We start from the raw sequence: 26320 nt of genomic DNA on the forward strand, positions 1-26320 counted from the left end.
ACAGGCTTTGGGCTCTTTCTATTTGAATCATAAGTGTGGCTACACCCTAGTCATTGCCCATTTAGACTCTCTGTCAGACTAGGGAGAAGCTCAAGCATGGAGCTCTGCTATAAAGCCAGGAGCCTGAAGATAGTGGGGTATGTGGTGGTCAAGAAAGGGAGGAGCCGGGTGTTTGCCTTCATGCATTCATCTCAACAGCCTAGAGTCTGCAGGGGCTCAAGGTAGTGGAGATTTGTAGTTGGGCAATCACTCTACAGTAAAGTTACTTTTCATTGGGCAGATGCCAAGGTTTGTTTCTTGCAGTCTTGGCTGTGCTGATTAAGGTTCTGGCTGACCACACTGAGGGCAGAGCTTTCTCGATTGGTTGCTGTAGGTTGGATACTTTTGGCACAGTAGAATTTGAACCTCTGTGTTTGTCATACCCCAGAAATGTTTCTCTAGATGTACTTTTGTACTCACTGAACACTGAGCAGTCCAGCCTGGGGATTACTGACAACTACAACTTGAAGGTAAGAACACAGCTTATCTGAAAAAGTTTGGCCTAACTTGTTAGAGTGTGTTCTTAGTATTCAGTTATGCAAGTGTTTAATTTATAAGTAGATTAACTAAAATAAGGTCCCAAGAAACCTGAGAAATTTAATAAAGGGCATGTGAAGTTAACACTGGCAGTCAAGTGGGAGGATTGCTGTGAGTATGAGGCTTGTTCAGAGGACAGTGGGAAACCCTATGTCAGAAAACCAAATGAAAGGTTAACTTCATGGAAAAGTGTAATGATATTTGCTCACAGAAATATTGTTTCACAAAAAGGCCAGAAGGACCTAGCCTGACAATATGAAAAGGGGGCTGCCTTTGTGTGTCAATCTGCCCAATTCTAAAAATAGCAGTGACCATAGCTGAGGCAACCAATAAGAGGCCAAAGGGAGGGCGACAAGGTCTTGAAATTTAAATGGGGATCAACAATGTTCTCCCCAGCTCCAGTAGCACCAGATGCCTCCATCCTCCTGCTGCACCTCCTTCCTGAAAGCTTTTCCTATGTTCTACCCTGTGGGCCTCCAATACAGCAGGTAGGAGAGCACTATGCACTGCGCAGGAAGTACTCCCTGTCCTTGAAGCAGTAGCAGCTTCTGGTGGCTCTCTTTTACTCACAGCCCTGCCTGCTGTGGGCCATCAGACCTCAGGTGTCTTTCCACATGCCTGCTGCTTGACATTCCATGAGGTTATTGGAAGTAGAAGGTGTCATCATTCTGAGCGTTGGCTATAACCCAGTTGCCAGGCCTTGGTGCACAGGAGGCACAGAGGGATGCAGTCAGTTGTCTCCCTGGGATCACTGCTACAGCCCAGCAGCAGAAGAGAGGCTTGTGGTACACACTAACTACAGTTCTGGGAACAGATCCAAATTTGAGAATCCAATTCCCACTGACTGACTATGGCTTTTGTATCGTTGTAAGATTAGACATCCAGGAATCTTCCCCTCCTCGACATAGCTAAGCTAGAAATGGTGAACACTGGGCAACCCTCTACCACTGAACATCAGCCCCCATTTGACTCAGGTTTACATACTTTCTCGTAGTCTCACCTCAGATCTACCTGCCTAAAACACAAATACAATTACAGAGCTGGTCTTTGTTGAATGAAGATTTTCAAGATGTTACCTCCAGGCCATAACTCTAAGCCTACTTAAACCCAGCATAGGCTGGCTCTTTTTGATACCTGAAGAATAAAACACACTCCTTAAGATACTTAGAACCTGCCTACCTACTTATCCAAACACTTATCTACTAAAGCTACACTTATCTGCTAAAGCTCTAAGCCCTGGGGACTTCCTTACCAAGGTTACATCTTGCTTTGTTTTGCTGAGGGCCCCTAGCTATGATTTGCATGTGATTTGTCTTCCTAAACTCAAGAGTATTATCTTATGATGCTAAAGCAAGGAACCTCCATCCTATTATGTTGTTCAGAAGTGTGCCTTTGTAAATGAATGGACTTGAAAGAATGAATCCCCCAAGGCTTTGTAAGGAGACCACAGAGAAAGACAGGCAGACTCATTCCCATTGTGATGTAATGAAGCCCTAGGCCTAGCCCTAGGCCTGTCCACAGCTGTTTGGATTTCGAGCCTCTAAAACTAAGAACTAAGTACAACTCTGTTTTGTTTTTGAGACAAGTTCTCACTGTGTAGTCTATCCTCAAATCAGTGATCTTCCTGCCTCAGCTCCCATGTGCTAGGATACAATCATGTCCCAGCACGCCCAGCCTCTTGTTTCTGTAAGCCTGTCTCGGTGGCCTCAGAATAGTAACCCAAAGCTTACTGGTGCAGCTTGCATGCACTCCCCTCTACGCAATACACCAACCCCTTCCCATACCAGATTTCACACTCTGGGTGTCATGTTTTTATTGCTAAATATAAAGCAAATACATAGAACAACATGTTAATATGAGGCATACATTCAAGCCTTCACCCATCCAATAGGGGGCAAAACCCTGCCAAATAATGAGAATGCGTTCTACATGCTCCCCTCTCCTGGGCATGTCCCTCCCTCACTTTAAGAGCAGCCACTGTCTAAACACTTCAAATGAACTTTTACTGTCTTTTCTTGGTACTAAGGCTCAAGCTCACAGCCTTCAGAGTGCTAGGCAGGTTTTCTCCCATGAAGCTACATTTTCTTTATAATTTACTAACATCAGTGACAAAAGTCCTAGACATAATAGTTTAGATTGACTTATTGATCTTTTTGGTATCTTTAAATATGTTATTTTATGAAAAAAAATGTATCTGTAGATCTATACCTTTAAAAAAATTTCTTACCAACTCTCTGAAGGGAATGTATCATTGTCCTGCAGGTCATGCAGGTCCACCAGGCTGATTTTAACCTGTGCTGAAAGAAGTTTCCCAAACATTCTTATTTAGATATAGATGGAGTGTCAGTGACTTAGCAAAACCACTTCATATGGGAAGTATTTTTCATCAAGAGACAAACAACGTCTTGTCTTTCTTTTGTGATTTACTAAATATTAAAGGCCAAGTTTTAATATTCACTAAGAGCTGCAAAAAGGAATTATAATTATATAATTTATTTTTCTTTTATTTATCAGAATAATTCTATAAATAGAAATGTGCTTTCTTGTGCTAGTTGGTTAATTAATATCAGAAAGCCAAACCAAATGATTAATTCCTTTTATTTTCTGATGTTCAATAGAACACCTGGTTTCTGAGATTAATCATGCTCATCCTACTGTAACCAATTCCCCAATTCTAGGCAGTTTAAATGATTTTCCACAGTTCTGGAGTAAGAGATCCCAGATCAGAGTGTCAGCTGCCATGCTTTCTCAATACCTATCTCCTCTGCTTTCAGGTGGCCATGCTGTTCCCTTCCTGCATCATTTAGTGTTTTTCTGTGTGTCTAAGAATCTTCTTAAAAGAACCCCAGTCTGATTGAATTAGAACCTACCCTAAAGACCTCATTGTAACCTAACTAACTCTTTAGGGCTCTATCTCAGTTACCTTCTAAGGTATGGACATTACAGCTCAGCACATGAATTTGGAGGCACATGATTCAGTCCATTTTATCCAAAAATTCTTTTGCGATATAAATATGTCAAAATAATTTTCTTTTGCCCACTGATTTAGCAATTTCGAATGACACAAACAAGATGTGGTAGCACATGCCTGTAATCCCAGCATTTCAGGAGGCAAAGGCAGGAGGGTACTGGCAAGTTTGAGGCCAACCTGGTGTATAAGTTGATACAGGACCCTGTTTAGAAAAAAAAAAAACAAAACATGAGTTTATTATGTGAAACTTTTTTATTATTGTTGTTTTGCTTTGATATTTTGAAACAGAGTCTCACTGTAACTCAGACTGGCCTCAAAGTCATAGTCTTCCTGCTTAGTTTCCCTCATGTTGCTTACCGTCACACCCTGCTGATCACTTTAATTCTTGTAGGTCAGAAGTCTGAAGAGATCATAGTCTCTGGTAGAATCAAGGTACAGAGCTGCACTTCCAGAGGCTATGAAAAAGCATTCCTGCTCAGCTCATCTGCTGGTCAGCAGTCTTCAATTCTGTGTAGGCAAAGATGGAGGCTGCTGCCTATGCTTCATTCTCAGCTTCTTGACATCTGCTCTCCTTTGTCTATGAGCTGGCAGGGCAGTCATGTTCTCACTATACTCTGAGGGCCCCCACCTCTTTCACCAATGCTCTGTTGGAGATTAGAATGAAAGTGTCTTTGGAAATCACTACATTGCATTCCACAATTTACATTTGAAGAGGACAAAAGCACACCAAATAATGACAATTCCTGTGCGATAGTTTTCTTTGTGCATATGGGCTAATGGCAAGGGCTTTTAAAATTTCAATTCCATATGCATATGCATAACTTAAAATGGGGCAATTTTTAAAGAAGAATGACGGGATTTGTACACAGATGTTAGCTGCAATCCTGAGTAAACCACTGGTACCTGTGCTTGCAAGTCTTCCCATATTTAGAATAATGATTATTATTTCTTATGCAAAACTTGTGACATGAATTAAAAGAGAAGAAAGAATTTGGGGAAGGACCTAACAAGGAAGGCCCACGGAGTCTAAGTGCTTCAAACCAAGTGAGGTAGCTTACACCTGTCACCTCAGCATTGAGAAGACTGAGGCAGAGGGCTGTGAATTCAGTGAGTTATGTGGCATCCTGGGATAGGTAGAAAGACTTCACACCACTCTTATCCCCTCCTGACCCACCAGAAAAAAAGGGGAAGGAGGAGAAGACGGCAATAATCTACCTTCCTCTGCTGAAGCTGACTCCACCACACCTCTCACGTGAAAAGTCCACCCTCTCTGACACATCGTGATTATGGCTGCAGCTTATATTTGAAATGCGTTTGAGAATAACTGGTTCTCATTTTCTAAAAGCACTATCCATTCCAGAGAACCCAGCTGTCTTTGGGAGTCTGTCACCCTGGCCATACTGAGCCCCTCCTCTCACTCCCTGGAGTGGCCAAGCTAGTTTTGGTCATTGAACTTCCAGCAACTATTTACTGTTACACTTTCTATAAAGACCATTTCCTCTTTACTGTTCTGTGGCTCCAGTTATATGAGAATTAAAAATAAGTTGATTATAAAGGTACTCAGCCTAGCACTGTAGCTGTCACTGAACATTACCTTATTGTCCCTCTGGGCAGCAGTACGGCAGTAGTAAATGTGTTCTGGAACTGTAACAACAACTCGCTCTTGAGTAATAGAGGCTCACTCTTCCTACCTTGATTTTCACGCATTTACAAGTCTTCTAGGTATAGCAACCAACAGCAAACAAACAGTGCAAAAATGTGCACCTACCAAAAGAGACATAAAGTAGACTAGAAGCACATGAGAAGACATTTACCGTTACTCATGAAGGAAATGCAAAACAAATCTTTTGGGACTGCTATTTATCCGGATACATTACCTGTCAGTGACAATTAGAGTAATATACACTGCTGGTGGACCTCTAAAATGATACAGCCAATGCAGAAAAGTGCTATTACAAATGTAAATCTTGCATTGCTGCATTGAATTATAAACCCAAAAATATGAACATAAGAGCTTAGGTATTTGTGCATTATGTTTATAGCAGCTTCATGCACAATAGTTGAAAGGAGGAACTCTGAGTGCCTATAGACAAGTAAATGGATAAACAAAATAATAGTACAAGCAGGCATGCAATAATAGTCAGCATTAATCAGGAAGGAAATCTAATGACATTCCACAACAGAGTTGATCCTTAAGAACATTCAACAACTGGGCATGGCCATGCATGCCTGTAATTCAAGCACTTGGGGAGGCAGAGGTAGGCATACCTCTGTAAATTTGAGGCCAGCCTAGTTGACAAAGGGAATCGAGAACAGCCAAGGCTACACAGAGAAATCCTGTCTCAGAAAAAAAAAAAAAAAAGAAAAGAAAAAACATTCAACTACACAAAACAAACTTCACAAGAACAAAATCGAGTTACCTATCTAAAGCATCTAAAGTTCCAGGTTCCAGGAGATGGAAAGGGAAATGGCGGTACCCAGGGGCCAGAAAACAGAGATTTAGAATTAATTAGTTCCTAGTTTCCATCTAGGAAAGGGAAAAGTTTTCTGGAGATAGAACATGATAATAGGAGTAAAACAGAGGTAATATTATTAATGCCACTGAGACGTCTACAATGATGGTTGAGTCATTGTCATGTTGTATATGCTTTATCATAGTTTTTTTAAATTCCCTTCTGTTCTCTTCTCATAGGGACTGGACCCTCCACCTTGAGACACTATGGCCCTGACACCAGACTTGAACAAACAAACAAAACTGAAAGAGGTAGCAGGGATCCCCTTGCAGGCTGCAACTGTAGACAACTGGAGGCAGATTCAGACCTTCAAGGCCAATCCAGATGACTTCCTCATTTGTACTTACCCTAAATCAGGTAACTCAGCACAGTAATGGCTCCAGCTTCATCCTCTGAGCCATCTGAATGCCTCACCTTAGACCTGCCCTTCCTATCCCATGATGTGTTCCATCTCAAATGCCTGTATCCCTGAGTGTTTTTGAAGCTCACTCTCCTCTACCATTCACCTTTCCTGAGAAAATGTAACTTTTGTCTCTGCTGTTCTACTCTCCACAGAAATCCAAAGTCTTCTTGCCATAGAGCTAATAAGATTGTGGACAGAGTAGCAGGTGAAAATGAAGCCAACATCTGGTTCCACATCCCTTCTTCAGGTTTCTTTTTTTCTTTTTGGGGTTTTTGAGACAGCACTGGCTGTCCTGGACTGGCTTTGTAGGCCAGGTTGTACTCAAATTCACAGCAATCTGCCTGCCTTTGCCTCTCTGAGTGCTGGGATTATAGGCACATGCCATTGTGCCCAGATTCTTCAGGATTCTTTAATAAAGAACAGTAGGTTTCTGATTTTTACTCTTCTCTATGTCCTTAGGAACAACATGGATTCAAGAAATTGTGGACATGATTGAGCAGAATGGGGATGTGGAGAAGTGCCAGCGAGCCATCATTCAACACCGACATCCTTTTATTGAGTGGGCACGGCCACCCCAGCCATCAGGTAAAAGCCCTTGACTCTCTTTGTGTTCTTCTCCTGTCTTGTCTCTGTCCTTGCCTTATCTCTTCATCTCTTCCTCCTTCTCTTCTTCCTGTTCTCTCTTTCCATCCCTTCCTTCCCTGTTTCTTTGTTTTTGAGGAAGGATTTCTCTACATAGCCCTGATTGTCCTGGAACTCACTATGTAGACAAGGCTGGTCATGCTTGGGTTAACAGCATGTGCCACTGTGTCCAGACCCATCTCTTTTCTTGTCTCTCTTTCTACCAAATGTGAATCATCAAGCATGAAAGATGCATGTGAAGGTAAAGTTCTGCTTTATTTTCTCATTATATCTTTGCTCTGGTAATGAGTAACGGTAGAACACAAGAAGGTGACTCTTGAGCCACTCACCCCATCTGCTTTCAGTGCCCAACCTTATTATAATCAAGTGGGTCCTGGAAATGTCTAATAAGTCACAGATTACATACATACCTCCACACACAAGTCCAAGTCCACGCATGTATACACACACACACACACACACACATACACACACACATTAGTGGAGCCAATTACTTTGCTAAGCTAAAAAAGCCTTTTTTTTTTCCACATAAAGTCAACTTGGTAATTGTTCTTTTTACACATGGGGAAAAGTTCATGAGGACAACCAGAAGACAGAAGCCAAAGCAAGGGAGTGATCTTCCTAAGTTGTCCCATCAGAGTGATGTTAACAGAAACTTTGGAACCCAATGGGCTGCTGCTGTGAGGGGAAGTCAGGACCATAGTAGAGTTGAAGTATGGCACGCTTGAGACAGTCATGGACACGCTCTGCTGAACTGTTTCATATGTCTCAAGACAGGAAGTCCTGATCAGATGCATTAGGAACTTGCAACCCAGGCAAGGAGATGCCTTCATGTCACGATATTGTTTCTGCCTGTCTAGCTCCCTGGTCTCTAAAATTCCCTGACTGTGTAGGTGGCCATTTGCTTTTATAGTCCCATTCTTGTTTCAGAGAACATGGCCCAAGGAGCAGTCTGGTTTAGATTTTCTCTGCAACACATACTTATCTAAGCTTCCATCTTATCTCCTATAAACTGACAAAGTAAATTCACTCAGAGATTACATCTACCTCTCAAGCTATGTAAGCCTACAAACACAAAAGAATATGAATAATCTTTCTAAAGGATTGCCTCCCTGCCCTCCAAAAAAATAAAATAGAATAAAGCCAATAATAGGGCAATCCATGTGTGTAGGATGGGTGCTATGAGCAATACCTGGAGAGGAAGTTCCCAGGTGTGGGGCGTGCTGTGCACTCATCTCCTGGATCCTGTTAAAGGTGTGGATAAAGCCAATGAGATGCCAGCTCCAAGAATACTAAGGACCCATCTTCCCACTCAGCTGCTGCCACCATCTTTCTGGACAAATGACTGTAAGGTAAGACAGCAGCAGTTCCTCTGGGGGCTGAGCCAGAAAGCCCAGAGACACAGGCCTTCCTCACCATTATCTACCCACTACTGCTGAGAACTATCACTCAGTACTAACTCAAAGACAAGGCTAGGTTCAGTACAGTGTTTCCCTGGATGGTTTCAAATGTGACATAAAGGAAGGCCAGACTGAAGTGTTGGAGATAACCTGTTCTTCTGTGAAGCAGACTGGGACGGGGAGCAGGAACCATAGGCTATTAGAGGGCTATGGAATGGAGCAGAAACAAGACTAAGCACAACAAGTACAGAGGACTGACTGTCAAAGATAAAGCACAGTGGAGCCACAGAGCAAGCACACGCTTGGCTGCAGCCCCAGAAGCCTCCAGGCTTTCCTTCTTGTCCTATGCCGTATGCCATACTTCTAGTCTAGTATATCCTTGAGCGTTGAGGTTGTAAGTGTATAAGTGAAGAGTAACCCTGTAGTGGGTGGAGCTGAAGTCCCAGGAAGAGGCAATAGCTTTGCTGAGAAGGATACTGTTTTTGTAGGTGGAAATAAGGCAAAAAAGGAGAAAAATATGTCTGGAGAAATGGCCCAGTGGTAGAGAACACTGGCTGCTCCTATAGAGGACAAAGGCTCAGCTCTCAGCACGCATGTGGTGGCTCCAGCAACAGTTGGAATCTTCCATTCCAGTGATCTGCTCCTCTAACATCCGTGGGCACTGCACGCACATGGTGCACATTCAGAAAAAGAAGAATGAGGAGAGCAGAGGTACCAAGTGCGAGTGTCTCCCATGAGCGGTTGGAGGAATTTTGTGCTGTGGCTCAGAAAATGATCTATAAGAGCTCTATTTTCCGTTTTAAATGAGTGAGATTATTAAGTATACAGCAAGAGGGAGAGAGAGACAGAGACAGAGAGAGAATCGGGTGTTCAAAATATCCAGGAGGGCAAGTTCACGTGAAGCAGTCAGCTAGAGTTCCCAATAGATAGAGTCCCAGGCAGAGCAGAATGTACACCATGGGTGAGGCTTCTAAGTCAAGGAACAAATCACAACAGAAAGATAGTATCATCAAAATGGCACTCGAGAAGAAATGAGCAAAAACTGACTGATGAAGCTGCATTAGGTAGCCAGCTGGCTTACCAATCAAGAGTGTCAAGCAGAGTGGAACAGGCTTCCAAGTGAAAGGACAGATCGAAACAGTTAGAAACAGCATCAGCAGAGCTGGTGCTTGAATCATATTCTTAAGAAACTGACTAAGGAAGTTGAGGCATCCCTGGAATTTCAGGGTAAGCTTTCTCTCTATGGATGAGCTTTCCCAGGTCTGAACTTCTTTCTCAGTAAGTGAAGTAACATCAGTAGAAAATAGTTCATCATCCAGATGTTCTCAAGAACACAAGGAATTTACTTAGCCTATTTTGCCATTTTCCTCCAAATCACAGAGTTAGGGAAGCAGTCTAATCCCACATAAGTCTTGGAGAACTTGGACAAAGATCCCTGGTGTTGAAACTTGTGTGGAACAACCCCATTTCCAGGGCCAGCTTCTCAATGAGTTAAAACAACACAGGACAATTTACCAATATAGTGTACACTGTGCATGGTAAAGGAGATCTTGGGCAGCTCCTAGGTAGCCTTGGATACTCTCTCAAAGTTTTTTTTTTAAAGATTAACCATGTTTGTAGCAGTTTTATTTGTAATAGCCAGAAGCTGGAAACAACCCAGACGCCCCTCAGTTGAGAAATGGATACAGAAATTATGGTACATTTACACAACGGAATTAAAAACTCAGCAATTAAAAATAAAGAAATCATGAAATCTGCAGGCAAATGGTGGGATCTAAAAAAGCTTATCATGAGTGAGGTATCCCAGAAGCAGAAAGACACTCATGGTATATACTCACTTATAAGTGGATATTAGACATATAATATAGGATGAACATACTCTAATCTGTACACCTAAGGAAGCTAATCAAGAAGGAGGATCCTGGGTAAGATACTTAATCTTCATTTACAAAGGCAAACGGGACAGACATTGGAAGAGAAAGAAAACAGGGAACAGGATGGCAGCCTATCACAGAAGGCCTCTGAAAGACTCTATCCAGCAGGGTATCAAAACATATGCTGAGACTCATAGCCAAACTTTGGGCAGAGTGTAGGGACTCTTATGAAAGAAGGGGGAGATAGAAAGACCTGGAGGGAACAGGAGCAGAAACAAAAACTCTGGGCACAGGGGTCTTTTCTGAGACTGATACTCCAAACAAGGACCATGCATGGAGATAACCTAGAACCCCTGCACAGAAGTAACACATGGCAGCTCAGTGTCCAAGAGGGTTCTCCAATATTAGGAACAGGGATTGTCTCTGACATGAACTCATGAGCTAGCTCTTTGATCACCTCCACCTGAGGGGGAAACAGCTTTACCATTCCACAGAGAAAGACAAAGAAACCAGTCCTGATGAGACCCGATAGACTAGGGTCAGATGGAAGGGGAAGAGGACTTCCCCTATCATTGGACTGGGAAAGGGGCATAGGAAAAGAAGAGAGAGGGAGGGTAGGATTGGGAGAGAATGGGGGCGGGGGCTATAGCTGGGATACAAAATGAATAAACTGTAATTAATAAAAATTTTTAAAAACTGAAAAAAATGATTAATGGAGGAAATTACTGAGGTATCACAACTATAATTTCTGTAATTTTGACTTTTGTGTTATATCAAAAGGTAATTCTTAGTTCATATATTTTAAAAATTTTTTTCAGAAAGGAAATAATAAAAATAATGTTGAAATAAAAAAGATTAATGCCCTCTCCCTGCTCTGTCTAAGAAACTACAAGCATCATACAAGTCAGCTTAAGGTGACACCCGCTGACAGATTCACCTGTATGCATAACAGAAACACTTATGAATCTTCTTCAAAGAGTCATTTCAAAGCATTACACCAGATTACCACTGTCCTCACCATGGTACTTTACAACATACACAAAAGAAGAGATCATCATAAGGGTGTCTGCTAAGGAACAGCAGAGCTAGCCCCCAAGAACTTCTGACAAACATGCTATATGCAGAAATAAAAGAATGTTGTACAAAAATGAACAGTTGTATCAAGACAAGTGTGAAGAAGGGCTGGAGAGAGGTTAAGAACACTGGATACCCTTCCAAAGGTCCCGAGTTCAATTCCCAGAAACCACTTGATGTCTCACAACCATGTATAATGAGATTTGGTGCTGTCTTCTGGCATGCAGGAGTACATTCAGGCAGAACACTGTGTATGTAATAAATAAAATTTTAATAAAAAAGAATAGTATGAAGAAATAAGATGTGATTATAATCAGAATTATCAAACTAATAATTATCAAACTAAATGGCGTTTTATAATTGATCACATGTGTGTGACAATCACTGAAAATTAAAAACCAGAACTAGCTTAACTCTCACAATATGTGCATCAAAATAAAATAAATGTATGAACTTGGAAGGGGGGTGGGAAAAGGGCAAAGGAAAGAAAAGAGTCGTGATGTGACTGGAGGAAAAATGTGTTATATCTCTGACAAGGTGACAAGATCTCTCAGGAGGACTCCTCAACCTGGCCCTTACTCAAATGCACCTGGCATTTGTTTAGTCAGCCATATGAAAACACAGAGATGCAAAAATGATCATCATGGAGGAAGGTTTGTGCTCACAGAAAACAGGAGCCATGGTGCGCTTCCATAATTCAAACACCAGGTGGAGCTACTGCTTTATCAGAAACTTAGCTGAGGTTTCTGGAAGGTCATTGGCTTCATAGTTGGAAAACAGGTCAGAGTTTCTAGAAAAAGAGTTCGCTTCTGATAACAAGGGGTAATCAAGAATTGTGCTAACTCTTAATGAGTTAGAGGTAGCATAATTGGCTTAGGAGTGCTGCCAGTACAAGAGAGCTGGGCAGCCTTCAAAGGGACTCAGCTAAAGCAGAACTCAAAACTTAGTATATTTTTGCCCCTTTAACCCACCTCTCTTCTTTTCCAAAGTTCCTTTACGTGGCTCGAAACGCAAAAGACTGCATGGTTTCCTATTACTACTTCTATAGGATGAGCCAGGTGCTCCCTGATCCGGGCACCTGGGACGAGTATTTCGAAACCTTCATCAATGGAAAAGGTAAATAAAAATGCTTTGTTCCCCCGTGTTCTTATTCCAGTGATCCTAAATTGAAAGAACCACTCATCACAGTTGACTCCCCAGAATGTTCTCTGCCTTCTATTCGGAAGCATTTATTCGAGGATCCCTGGCCTATAGAACTACCCTTAGCTTGGGTGTCCATATCACACATAATAGAAGCTTGCAAGTGATTGTGCATAACCAACATGAAGCCATATTATTTGCCATATTAAGGCAAAACCCCAAGACTGACCCAAAACACGTGACCCCAGAATCAAGAAGTGCAGTGTCCTTAAGATATATCTGATATAGATTTTTTTTTATTCCATGTTTCTGATGTACTTTAAGCTCTCCCCACCAACCCCCAATTCTGAATCTTAGAAGGTTTGTGTCCATGAAAACTGTTCTTGTCTGTTACAGTAAGTTGGGGATCCTGGTTCGACCATGTGAAAGGATGGTGGGAAATACAAGACAGACACCAGATTCTCTTCCTTTTCTATGAAGATTTGAAGAGGGCAAGTAAACTCCTGCTTCTGGATCAGGCAGTCTTGCAGGAGGCTTTTCCTCCCTTTCCCAAATTTCCCTGGAAATGATTACTCATGAGACTAAATTATTATTTACTAGTACCTAGACCGTATAGGTAGGCCCTTCTCAATCTAGCTCATAACTTAAAATTACCCATTTATACTAATTTACATTTTGCTACTTGGTTAGATACCTGGGCTCATGAGTTTGTTCTTCTCACATCTTGCCGGCCAGAATCCCATATACCCGGCTCTCTCCTAGAATCCCTCCTGGACATCCTGCCTATTTCCTGTCTCAGCCATAGGCCACAGGTTTTTAATTGACAGGTGTTACCTCCGTACAATACACAAGAGATCCCTTATTCAAGGAACAGAGAAGCTGCTTTAGGAATGAGATTCTGACAATCCCTGTCTGGGAAAATGGGATCCTATCAAAACTCTCTTCTAGTCCAACTCAATGTTACTCTCACCCACAGAACCCAAGGCATGAAATCCAGAAGGTGATGCAGTTCATGGGAAAGAACTTGGATGAAGCAGTGCTGGATAAAATTGTCCAGGAGACATCATTTGAGAAAATGAAAGAGAATCCTATGACAAATCGTTCTACAGTCCCCAAGTCTATCCTGGACCAGTCCATTTCTCCTTTCATGAGAAAAGGTTTGTGGGGCTTCTTTATCCCTAGGTCTGAGTCAGTCCACCTCAAATACACATATGTAACTGAGAAGGCTAGAGACTGTTTCTAGTGTTCAAGAGACTCTCCACACCGACCCTTACAGATCACTAAGGCCAGAGCTATTCTTGGTGCACACCTCCTGAGGTCAGACTCATCAGACCCGAGGTCTTGGAATCAGAAAGTTAGCACTCTGTTGTAAGGCTCTACCACTTGTAAGTACATCTACTGTTCACATGAATACCCACTGTCTTCCACCGCTGTGCCTTTCTCCTCCTCCATAGCTGCTGCGTGCAGTACAACTTCTGTGCCTAACTTATTTTTGATCATGATCCCGAATCTCTGAGTCTCAGGACTTCCAACATGTATTGCTGAGACCCAGTTTCTTAATGCTTCCTAGATCCTGAAAGAAGAATTCCAATTGACTCAGATGGTCCAGTTTTAAGAAGAAAATGTTATTTTTTTAAAAAAAATCAGTACATTCAATAACTTTTTAAAAAATGATTTATTTATTTATTTATTTATTTATTTATTTATTTATTTATTTATATGATGTTCTGTATGTATGTACACATGCATGCCAGAAGAAGGTACCAGATCTTATTATAGATGGTTGTGAGCCACCATGTGGCTGCTGGGAATTGAACTCAGGGCCTCTGGAAGAGCAGCCAGTGCTCCTAACCTCTGAGCCATCTCCGCAGCCCTCAATAACTCTTTAAAATATCAAATCAACACTGTTTGACTATTTCACAAAAATATTCATTAAAATTCTTATTCTTTATTCATTAAAATTCATTATTCTTTTCCCAAGAAGGTAGGAACAGCACAAAGCTCTTCCCTGCTCCTCATTAGTACATGTATTTCTTTTTCACAGCAGTGCAACTAGGAACTGGAGTTTACATACATCTTTTCTTTTTCTTTTAGTACATGAGTTAACTCATTCATGGCCCCTACAGTCTACAAAATATCCTAAAGTCCTAAAACACAGCTCTTTTCACTCTTACTCAGTGGTGACAGTTTGACAAGTACCTTTCTCTAAGTATTCTCCACATACACGTGTGTTCGCTTCTTTGCTTGCTTCTTTGGCCCATAAAAACACAAATATAGATAGCATGATAGCAATTTGTTCTTTAAAACGCAAACTGTGGTTACAATATACACTTTTGCTTACCAGAATGTGAGTCATATGAGCGAGGAACATCACTGTCTGTACAGTTCTCTTAGTCACACTGTCATTCATCCAATTATTTGTCCTATCATAGAAATTATATATACTGTGTTTACATTTTTATGATTAGTACTGCAATGGACATTTCTGTTCATCAAGTTGTATAATTTTCCATAACAATCACAGGCCTTACAAAGAGTATTTCCTATCTGACATTATTTTAATTATTGCTTGTTGGAAAATAGAATCTCATCCTAATTATCTCTAAATTCTCTTTCATTGAAATATAATCTATACTATAATACAAAATATTCATAGAAATTAACAATACATTTCAACAAACTTTTATAAACAATTAAACTATGTAAACAACAGCTAAATCAAGGCAGCAAAGAATTCATCACCTTGGGAAATTTACTCTAATAGCCTTTCTAGTCAGTTTCTACTTTCAGAAAACAATGTTCTCACCACTCACTGTAGGTTAATTTTGCTTGCTATTACATGGCATACACATGGAATATCACAGTATGTATTTTTTTATGTCCAGGATTTTTGGCAAGCATAACATCTTAAGATCTCCTGGTATGGGTAAATGTCTAGCGTTCATTAATTTTTAACTGCGACTATCCAGGATCTGTATGTAGCACAGATAGAGCCACTGCTCCAGGTCACCATGCTCCCTGCATTAGCTGTCTGCTTGATTTAGAAGCTGGAGTTCCTACCATCAGGCATGAGAGCTAAGGTGGTGAGGAATTCGGCTCCTGTCAGGCCAGCTCCCATGTGGGCACTCCACACTCTACTCAGGGATACAAAGTTTCTCAACCAGACTGATGCTCCTGTCTGGGCTTTATGTTTTAGGAACTGTGGGGGATTGGAAACACCATTTTACTGTGGCTCAGAATGAGAGGTTTGATGAAATCTATGGACAAAAGATGAAAGGAACTTCTATAAACTTCTGCATGGAACTCTGATTAAGATGTGCAAGTGGACAGCAAGAACCTGCAGGCTGTCGGCAAGCCACACCCAGCAAAAGGAAGTCCTGAAGCATGCTGTAAATGCCAAGAATTGTGGTCCAGACTCTGCCATTACTAACATCATACTACAATTTTATAACAGCAGATCACGTCCAATCTGTATTTTCTCCATTACTTACTACAAATCAGTAAAACAGCTTTATTAGTTAAGGAAAACGTAAAACTTGAATACTATGAATTTTAAGTTTGAATTATGCTAGAAGGTGTAGTCTAGATTCTGACTCTGAAATAACTACCTTAAGCACAACCACACAAATTTCACAGGTCACCTATACGAATGTACATGAAATTCCTGATGTCTTCCTGCTCAATCAGATTTTGCCTGGTTACAATGAGAAGAATCAATTTGTGGACAACGTGTTGCAGCCTTCTCATGGGAACATGTTCTACTTGAGAAAAAGAAAATGAGGGAAGGACCAAGGAGATGTTAGAAATCCAAACCTTAACAAAGGGAATCCTAGTTCTGGGTCATAAAAGAAACATAAGGAAGGCAAGAGAGGGGCCTTTGGGAAAGCCGAATTGTGCCTCGATAAAAGCAGAATGGAGGCATGGTGCTCAGCTTGGAGCCAATTGAGTTTTGATCTACTGTCATCTCTTCTAATGAGCAGCTTGTAACCAAACAAAATGTCCCTTTTACCTAGTTTTCACTTTTGCCCATGTGAGTTCAGTCTGTCTGTATTTGCTTGTCAGCGCACTCTTCTCCATCTCCCACTAGTTCCATGTCTTACTCCCAGTGCTAAAGGCAGTGTGGGGCACAGTGTGTTGGCTGAGTGAATGATGACACAGAAGTCAGAATGGAAGGCATGCTTCATGGCACTGATTTTCAGCTCTTACCCTCTCATTTTAGTTTCAGATATCAGCATTCCTAAACTGAGAACAGCAGGAGCAGCTTGTGGTGAGATCAGGGATCCAGGAAACATAACACGAGCTAGAATGCCAATTGTTTCTATTACTCAAATCTACACTTTCTCCTGAAATGCTATGTGACGACTACTTGGCTCCAGCACGGTGTTACTGCCAGAAAGAGCCATTAGACGGTGTGGTGAAAGGCAGTAAGCGGAAGGTAGGTGACTGGAGCATCGGGAAGGGAATGCGGACTCAGCCCTTGCTTTTCCTTTTCTTTGTTTCACTGTAGCTCTGTGGGCAGCTTTGCTCTGCCATTTACGCCCATCATGATATTTTGTTCATCTGACAATGGAATGTAAATTCTAAAACCAAGAGCCAAAATAAACCTTTTGTCTTTATAAGGTGATCATCCCAAATACTTGTTATGGTGAAAGAAAGCTGGCTAACACATTCACAGTAAGGCGGTCATAAAATACTCTTCCCTGAAAAACATCCTTAATTTTGTTGAACTTATAAACAATTGTTTATTTACTGCTGAGATTTAAGTATAGGTGCATAAGTAATTGGCACCATATATATATATACACCATATATATAAAAAAGATTTTATATTCTAATTGGATTTTAAATTTTTATTATTTGCTTGTAAGTTTTCTTCACATCTGTAGTGTAGTTTTCTTCACATTTTCTAGGTAGACTGTCTACTCTTATAATTCTAAACCAAACATAAGTCTTTACGCCAGCTTTCTTTCAAGGTTAAGTTCATAACAGCTCAGAGCCAGTCTTGATTACTTAATGAGTTACCTGTGTCTCCAACCCTGTACTGGTTAGCATGAGATTCAGGAGTAAACTGAGGAAGCTTGGTGTATTAAGTTTGAAGTCACCCCATACAGACTACCACTCACACACGATATTGGCAAGAGTGTTTTATTTCACAAAAACCTGCATGCAGGGGTCAAAACATTTCACAAAATGGTGACACTAGACAAAGGCACACAGTTCTTTTTTATAGGAAACTAGGGGAATTCTAGCAAGGGTTAGATAATCTAAAACCTCATTGGTGGGTGCTGGGGAAGTTACAAGGGTTGATTCCTAATTGGCTAGGAGTTCAGCGGGCTGCATTCCTGTGCCAAGAATGTTTAACTACAGGATGAAATAAGGCTGCCCAGCACAGATGCCCCATTCTGAGATAAAATATTTTTCCATTTTTGTGGTTATTTCCAGGCTGTTACTTGGGTAGGGGATTTTATGGTCTTGTTCTGGAAATTGGTGACATATGGACTAGTTCCTAGGACTAATGACTTTTCTTTTAAAGTCAGGCCTGGTCTTAAAATGGAGATAAAATGGAGTTTATGCCATCCTCTCAAGCCTCTTCAGTTCTGGTTTTATACTACTGAGGATTTTTCTATGTATTAAGTATTTAAAATAGCAGTACTTGAAAGAGATACATTATAAAGCATACTATGTTAATTTAGTAAGTAAAATATTGTATTCATAGCATACATATTGGTAATTTTTAATTATTAATTTTGGAGCTAATGATTAACCAAGTAAATGACACATTATATCATAGGTATTATTGAGTAATTGTTAGAATTATATTTTTATAGACAATTTTAGTTTTATTAGAATTGACTCATGATTATTTCACTGCCATGTCTCATAGACCCATGATTATTTCCTGGCATGTCTCTATACACAAAATTCTATAAAAGAAAGTTTTACATTCTCTATTTCTTGGCTATCCATTGTTTACTTATTTTTATTTATGATAAATACTGAAAATGTTTGAATGTAGGAAAAATTTGGAAAACCCTGTTGTTAAGGTCAAAGTCTGAGATTACTGGGAAGCTGTGAGCTAGGTGCAAAATGGTGGACTCCCTTTGTCTGCAAATCTTCCTCTTCTCTCTCTGAGGGAATCTTGGACCCCACACCCTCTACCTGAAGAACATCATGTAGCCCCTGTAGAAATTACAGGTCCAACAGCCTTTCTCCTTCAGCAAGCACCTGGGATTCCTGGAATGCCTTCTGTGCTAATGAGGTATCTCAATATGTTAGCTCTTCACCTAAGGACCTTCTCCCACCCTGGATAGTCCTACCCCCTCCACAATGTTCTATATAGCCCTACTTTACCCCAAATGAAATTGATCTCCCTGTCTGCAGTTGATCCCAGAGTGTTGTCTTTTTTTTTTTTTTTTTTTTAACCTCCAAACTCCCTGTCCATTGTCCCTGTCTCTCATGGACTAATACTGGCTGACAATCCCTGGTGGCAGGGAGGGTCACAGGAAAATTGGATATGAAACATGATTCAGTAAGGGGAAAGTATGAGCCAATTAATAAACTTGAGGTTTGCTTGTGACTGACAATATGGTCAATTTTGGAGAAAGTTTCGTCTCGTGCTCAGAAAAAAAGTATATTCTTTTGTGTTTGGAGGAAAAGTTCTGTAGACATCCACTAAGTCCATTTGATTCATGATCTCTGATAGTCGCATTATTTTTCTATTTAGCTTCTGTCTTGATGATCTGTACATTGGTGAGAATAGGTTGGTGAAGTCTCCCACTATTAATGTGTTGGGATTGATTTAAGCTTTAATAATGCTTCTTTTCTGAATGCAGGTGCCTTTGTTTATGGGACATAGATGTTCAGAATTGTGATGTCCTCTTGGAACTGTTTTATTTATTTCCTTCACCTGTTTGATTGTGGTTTCCTGTCTATCCTTGTTTGGTTGGATTTTTCCTTTGATGAGAATGAAGTGTCCTTTCTCATCTTTTTGATTAATTAAGACTGAAAGTCTATTTTATTAGATATTAAGATTGTTACTCCAGCTTGATTTTTGGGTCTGTTTGCTTGGAAAACCTTTTTCCAGCCCTATTACTCTGAGGTAGTGTTTATCTTTGTTGGTGAGATATGTTTCGTAAATGCCGCAGAATGTTGGGATCCTGTTCCCACAACCATTCTGTTAGTCTGTGTCTTTTTATTAAAGAGTTGAGTACACTGATGTTAATAGATACTAGTGACTAATTATTGTTAGTTCCTTTTATTGTGGAGTTGGTGGTAATAATGTGCTTGTGTGCCTGATGTTTTTCGTTTGTTTTGGTTTTGAGTTTTTGTTTGTTTGTTTTTGGCTTTACTGTTGTGAATTTATCTATATCCTGTGTTTTCTTGGTTGTAGTTGACCTTGTTAGGTTGAAGTTTTCTTTCTAGTATATTCTGTAGGGTTGGTTTGGTACATAGATATTGTTTAAATTTAGTTTTGTCACGGAATGTTTTCTCCATCTATGGTGATTCAAAATTTTATTGGGTATAGTAGTCTGGGTTGGCATCTATGCTCTCTTATTGTCTGCATGACATCTGTCCAGGCCCTCTGGCTTTCATAGTCTCTGCTGAGAACTCAGGTGTGATTCTGATAGGTCTGCCTTTATATGTGACTTGGAGCTTTTAATAATGTTTTCTTTGTTCTGTAGATTTAATGTTTGATTATTATGTGATGTAAGGCTTTTCTTTTCTGGTCTAGTCTATTTGGTGTTCTGTAGGCCTCTTGTATGTTTAAGAGCATCTATTTCTTTATATTGGGCAAATTTTCTTCTGTGATTTTCTCGAAAATGTTTTCTGGACCTTGGATCCTGGAATCTTCTTTTTCATCTATTCCTATTGTTCTTAGGTTTCATCTTTTCATGCTGCCTTTGTTTTCTTGGTTGTTGTATGTCAGGAATTTTTCTGTGTTAATGTTTTCTTTGAGAGATGTACCAATTTCTCCAATTGTATCTTTAACACCTGAGATTCTTTCCTCTTTCCCTTGTATTTTGTTGGTGATGCTCATGTCTGTGGTTCCTGATCTCTTCTCTAAGTTTTCCATCTCCAGGATATTCTCAGTTTGTGTTTTCTTTATTGATTCTAAATCTGTTTTTAGGTCTTGAACTGTTTTATTTATTTCCTTCACCTGTTTGATTGTGGTTTCCTGTCTATCCTTGCTTGGTTGTATTTTCCTGTATTTCTTTGAGAGATTTGTTTGTTTCCTTTTTATATGCCTCTAATAGCTGCATGCGCAGAGATTTAAGGTCATTTTCCTGTGTTTCAGCTGCATTAGAATTTCCTTTGTTTTGGGAGGTTTCTGGTGAAGTCATAATGTCTTAGATTTTGTTGATTGTGTTCTTATGCTGGCCTTTAGCAATCTGGTTGTCCATAGCCTTGGCTGTTTGTTTCTTGAACCTGCATGGAAGATTAGATGTACCTGTCTCTGAAGTCTGGAATAGTCTTCAGGATGAAAAGAGAAGTCCAGGGGAACATGAATGGATGCTGGCATTACAGATGTTACCACACTGGTGTGGGTGTTTCACAACTCAGAAGAAAGGTGCCTTGAAGGGAAGAGTACAGGTGCAGGCTCCTTGAATGGTATGGGTATGGGCTAGGGGAGCCATCTCAGGTAGTAGCTGAGGGGGCACAGACGCTCTAGGTGGAAGCTTTGGGGTGTGAGGTAAGGGTCATCCACCACCTCTGGTGCCTCAAAAGGCAGCTGAGCTATGGCTTACAAGTATACCAGATACTGTGTCTGGGCTCCACCATCTTGGATCCAAGATTCTGTATGATATTGTCCATGTGGTCTCCACAGAGGGGCCAGTAGAATGGGGGTTTGGAGGCTGAGATGCTGTTCCAGGAATCCAGCCCTCAGGGAAGCATGAAGGATCCACTGTCTGGCTTCTGGAGCAGAGGGTCCTTGTACCTGAGGGCCTGCAGAATATGCAGAAAGGGCAGGGGGCTCACAGTTCATGACTCCTGGACACAGGAGACAGTCATTGGGGTGGGGGGCTGAATCTAATTGCCCACAACTCCACTGATGTCCCCTCCAGTCCAAGAAGCACTAAAGTCTGTGTTATGGATCCAACTACCTATTTAGCCTATTTACTCACCAGTTTTGCAGTCTCTGATCTTCTGCCCCTCAGATATAGTACACACTGGTCACTGATATCTTGGAACCCACCTGTTGAAATTTTATATGTTGTTAACATATTATTTTCCGTTGTTCTCCCTGTTTTTACCATTTTGAATTTTTCATTTTCACTTTAGCACAGCTTGGAAAAGGTCAAGAGAGACCAAATGGTTTCCCATCTAAGTACTACCCAGCCCTGACTCTGCTTAACTTCAGAGAGCAGATGAGGTTGGGCCCATTCAGGGTGGTATGGCCTTAGAGAGAGTGGCCATCTCTAAGACACCACAAGAGCCTACTGAGCTCTCCGGCCATGGAGCCCAAATGAGCTCAGGCCACCCCCAGAGCAGGGATCAAGCTCTCCCAGGCATGCCAGCCTGCAGGCCTGCTAGAACTTCCTTAGCTTTCCTCTGCCAGGCCTGGAGAAGGGGTCCAGTGCTATCAGTGGCCAGCTTTCCCCCACCCCTACTGGCCCTTATCTCCTGTTCATCATCTGCACTGCCACTCACCAGGCCCCACACAACCCCTGACCGGTTCCTGTAGCAGGTTTGCTGGGTCGCTGACCTGCTCCTTTTCCCTGGGCCTTGGGTCCATTGTGAATGTGCCTCTGGCTCCCCAAGGGGAAAATCCAGTGTTGTTGACTTGTACTCCTCAGGGTGGTTCAGGACACGGGCTGACTTTGGACCTCGTTTCTGATTTGCCCCACATGGGGCCAGGGGCCAGGTAGGCACTGCCTTTGGGCTGGCTAGAGCCCTCATCTAACCTACAGGCATGTCTCTCTCTGGTGGAGAAGTCATTGGGGTCGCAGTGGGGAGAGAAAGGGCTCAGAGAGATGGGTCCCAGACCCTGCTTCGCCTATGCTTTGGTGATGTTCCTTCAGGGACGGCCACCACTGGCTTTCAGGGGAGCGAGACCCAGGCAAGGCAGCCAGCTTGCTTGGCTCATCCTCCCAGACAGGGTAGATACTGTCCTTCCCGTGCTCTCCCTGTACCTTGCCAGAACAGGTGCTCAGGTGGTTTTCCTCACCCTTGGGGCATTGACTCCATCTCATCCTCCTTTTCCTCCTCCTCCAGCGAGTACATCTCTGTGCTCTAGGAGATTCCAGGAGCACTACAAGACCTAATGCCCGAGTACAGTGGGAGAGAAAGTGAGTTGGTGGGTGGCCAGGACAGACTTGTAATGCCAGCAGCTTCTCCAACTCCCAGTTCTGTCCCCACACCCAGTCCAACCCATATATGCAATGGTGCCATCCATTCCTCCACTTCAAATGTGGATTCCCTGGATCCCTGAAACCGCTCTGGAGGGAGAAACAGAAGATGGCCAATGTGGAAGATGTTGTCAGGGCTGACAGATCCCACAGAACTTGGTGACCTAGCTTTTGGACAGTTGGGTCAGTAACCAGAACTATCTTGGGTTATCCTTAGTTCTACCCAACAACCCAACCACCACCTTCTATCCCTAAACAGCAGCTATCCACTCCTTTCCATCACACATCTTGGTCAGACTGTGACAAACACACACACACAGAGAAGCACATTGAATGTTCCCACACCCACAGCCACACCACAACAAACCCACCCACCCCATTCCCACACATACAGGGAATGTTCCCTGGCCCATACCCATCCACACCCCTTCAACAAACAAACACACACAACACAACACAACACAACACAACAGAGGCAGGCCCACATGTACACACATTCATGCCCACTATACTATAGGCTCTTAGAGGCAGGTGAGAGAACTGGGTTCATCATACGCTGCTCCTACAGGATGGGGTAGGAGGGTCCACCAGCCTGCCTGGGGAATTTGAGTGCCAGGTGTGGAGGTGTCCCAGGATCTGGACTTCCAGGACAGCCTCAAATCAAGACAGCTTCATTCTGGTGTTTCCTGCCTGAGGGCTGTGACTCAGGGTCAATTTCCAACCATGTTGGAAGAGGACCTTTATTTTTGTGGGCTGCTTGGGTGAAGGACCTGGTCTGGCTCTGCCTTGGGTCGCTGGCTGGTTCCAAAAGCAATAGAGGGGAGGCAGTAAACCTCCATCACCCAGCATTAGCTTTAGCCATCAGAAGCTATGTGGTGCACTCAGGGTGGTACAACCTTCCAAGTGCTCTCCTGCAGCCAGACAGCCCCAACAGCCTGCTTCACTAGCCTGCCACCTAGTCCAGCTGAGCCCAGCACACTGACCTACCCCCTTCCTCTAGGGCACCTCTGAAGTCCCACCCAGGCTGGTGCTTTCTCAGAAAATTGAAAATAGTTTTACCTCAAGATCCAGCTATCCAACTCCTGGGCATATACACAAAAGATGTGCCACCATACACCAAGGACATTTGCTCAACTATGATCATAGCAGCTTTATTCATAATAGCCAGAAACTGGAAATAGCCCAGATGTCCCTCAACTGAAAAATGGTTGAAAAAACGTGGTACATTTACACAATGAAATACCACTTAGCTGTTAAAAAATTTGCAGGGAAATGGATAGAACTAGAAAATACTCTCCTGAGTAAGGTAACCCAGACTGAGGAAGACACACATACTATGTCCTCACTTATAAGTGGATATTAACCATATAGTACAGGATATCCATAGCACAATCCACAGACCCAAAGACAATGAGTACCAAAAAGGGTCCAGAGGAAGAATCTTGAATCCCACTCAAAATGAGAAATAAAATCGATATCAGAAGTAGTGAAAAGAGGGAACTGGCTGGGAGTGTAGGAAGGAAAACATATGTGGGTATGTCATGTGGGAAAGCAGAGGTGGGAGGTGGTAGAGCTGGCATAGATGTGATGGAATCTCTGGGACAAGCTGGAGACCTGGAACAGGAGAGGTTCTGGCAGGAAATGGGGTGACTTTAGCTGAGAATCCTAGCAGCAGGGAATATGGAGACTGAAGTAGTCACCCCTATAACCAGGGAGGACTTCCAGTGGAGGGAGGGGAACAGCAACCCACCCACCAAACTTTTCAACAAAAATTTACACTGCCTACAAGATGGGCAGGGATCGATATACAGCAGTTTGAGAAAATGGCCAAGCAATGACTGGCCCAATGCAAGACCCACCCCATCAAAGAGAGCCAACCCCTGTCACTATTAATGATACTCTGATATGCTTGCAGACATGAGCCGAGATAACTGTCCTCTGAGAGACTCTACCCAGCTGCTGAAAAAAACAGATGCTGAGACCCACAGTCAAACATCAGATGGAGATCTGGAAATCTTATGGGAGAGCTGAGAGAAGGATAGACCTTACTGAACTCCACAAGAATGTCAACACAGACAACTAAACTAAATCAGTGGGGACTCACATAGACTGAACCTCCAACTTAAGTGCATGCATGGATTGGACCTAGGCCCCCTACATTTGTATAGGTGATGGAGAGCTCCAACCTTCCATGGGTCCCTTAGCAACTGGAGTGTGTGTTGTCACTGACATGAATGCAGTTGCCTGCTTTTAGATCACTTTTCCCTAGCTGGGCACCCTTGTCTGGCCTCAGTGGAAGAGTACGGGATTAGTCCTGATGTGACATGAAGTAGCTGGGCAGATTGACATAGGGTGTGGGGGCTACCTTCTCTGAGAAGAAGGAAAAGGAAAAGAAGAAATCAGAGAGTGGGACTGAGAGGAGAGGAGAGGAGGAAGGGGACTGGGATTGGTATGTAAACTGAGTAAATAAATAGAAGAGAAAAAAGTAAACACTTGCAGGGAGAGAATGATCAACCAACCGTCAGAAAGAAAGATACATTCTGAGTGTGGAGCTGCCTGCAAACTGTAACAGAGTGTTAGAGTTGCAGTGCTCACAAAGTTTCACTCATGGAGGGGTGGGTTTTCTAGTGTTTCCACTGTTGATTTATCCTTGGTTTTTGTAACTCCTCTTCCATGATCTCTGGAAAGTGAAGTAAAGACAGTGGTCATCCAAATTAAACATGGGTATATTCAACCTATTTCCTAGCGTTGGCTCCCTTTCTGGGGTGAGTTGATTTGGTTTTGTGTGTTAGTTTTTCCAGTGAAAGTCTGTCACACAACAGAATTATGCAACAAATGCCTCATCCTCCTACAATGACTCCTGCTGCCTGCCAGTGTCCAGGCCTACTTTGTAGTTAGACATCAAAACCTACAGCGGAATGGGGCTCCTCATGCACATTCTCAGTGGTAGTTTCTAGTGGGAAAACAGAGAGATGGGTACCTAACTCCAGGATACATAGGAGTATGTATGTATGTCCCATTGGCACACTTACATTCAATCTGCCCTTGCTGATTGCTCTTGCCACAGGGACTGCCAGGGCTTTCGGGAGAGGTGCAATTTCAACCTGACATCCAAGTGTAGGGGAGTAGAAGATGAAGAGAACCTGACCTGCCTGTAAGCTCAAATGAACAGGGAGAAGGATGGACCTTGGAGGCTGTGAGACACTCACTGCACATGGTTTTGTGGAGGGCTCTGTTTCCTTTGTTCTCCACCCATCAGAAGCTTGAGTCTTCTTCTAAATTTTAAGGTTGGGTGAAGCATTGTAGTTTAAGAATTCACGAATTAGAGCAAGCAAGAACTGTGGAACACACTGTTTACAAAAGAAGCAGTCACTGAAG

General features: G+C 42.2%; 1 protein-coding gene across 7 annotated transcripts; it reads left to right on the forward strand.

The window, feature by feature from the left end:
* On the forward strand, positions 1-25680 carry LOC129681948 (sulfotransferase 1C2). Of its 7 annotated transcripts, none has more exons than XR_008720899.1 (10): positions 1-137; positions 428-509; positions 6240-6417; positions 6923-7048; positions 8360-8457; positions 12443-12569; positions 12990-13084; positions 13570-13750; positions 16813-17028; positions 18727-25680. XR_008720899.1 is itself a non-coding variant. In XM_055614175.1 (9 exons), the coding sequence occupies exons 3-9, from the start codon at positions 6267-6269 to the stop codon at positions 16938-16940; spliced, it is 906 nt and encodes a 301-aa protein (XP_055470150.1). In that variant the 5' UTR covers positions 2-137; positions 428-509; positions 6240-6266; the 3' UTR covers positions 16941-25680. The 7 variants fall into 7 exon arrangements, 4 of the variants coding, with proteins under 4 accessions (XP_055470150.1, XP_055470163.1, XP_055470172.1 ...); XR_008720900.1 differs by having other exon boundaries at positions 24858-25680; XR_008720898.1 differs by having other exon boundaries at positions 2-137; positions 16813-18852; positions 24858-25680.
* The last annotated feature ends 640 nt before the right edge of the window (positions 25681-26320 follow it).

Source organism: Psammomys obesus, unplaced genomic scaffold, assembly GCF_907164565.1.
Source record: "Psammomys obesus unplaced genomic scaffold, mPsaObe1.curated_primary_1811, whole genome shotgun sequence".
Lineage (NCBI taxonomy): Eukaryota > Metazoa > Chordata > Mammalia > Rodentia > Muridae > Psammomys > Psammomys obesus.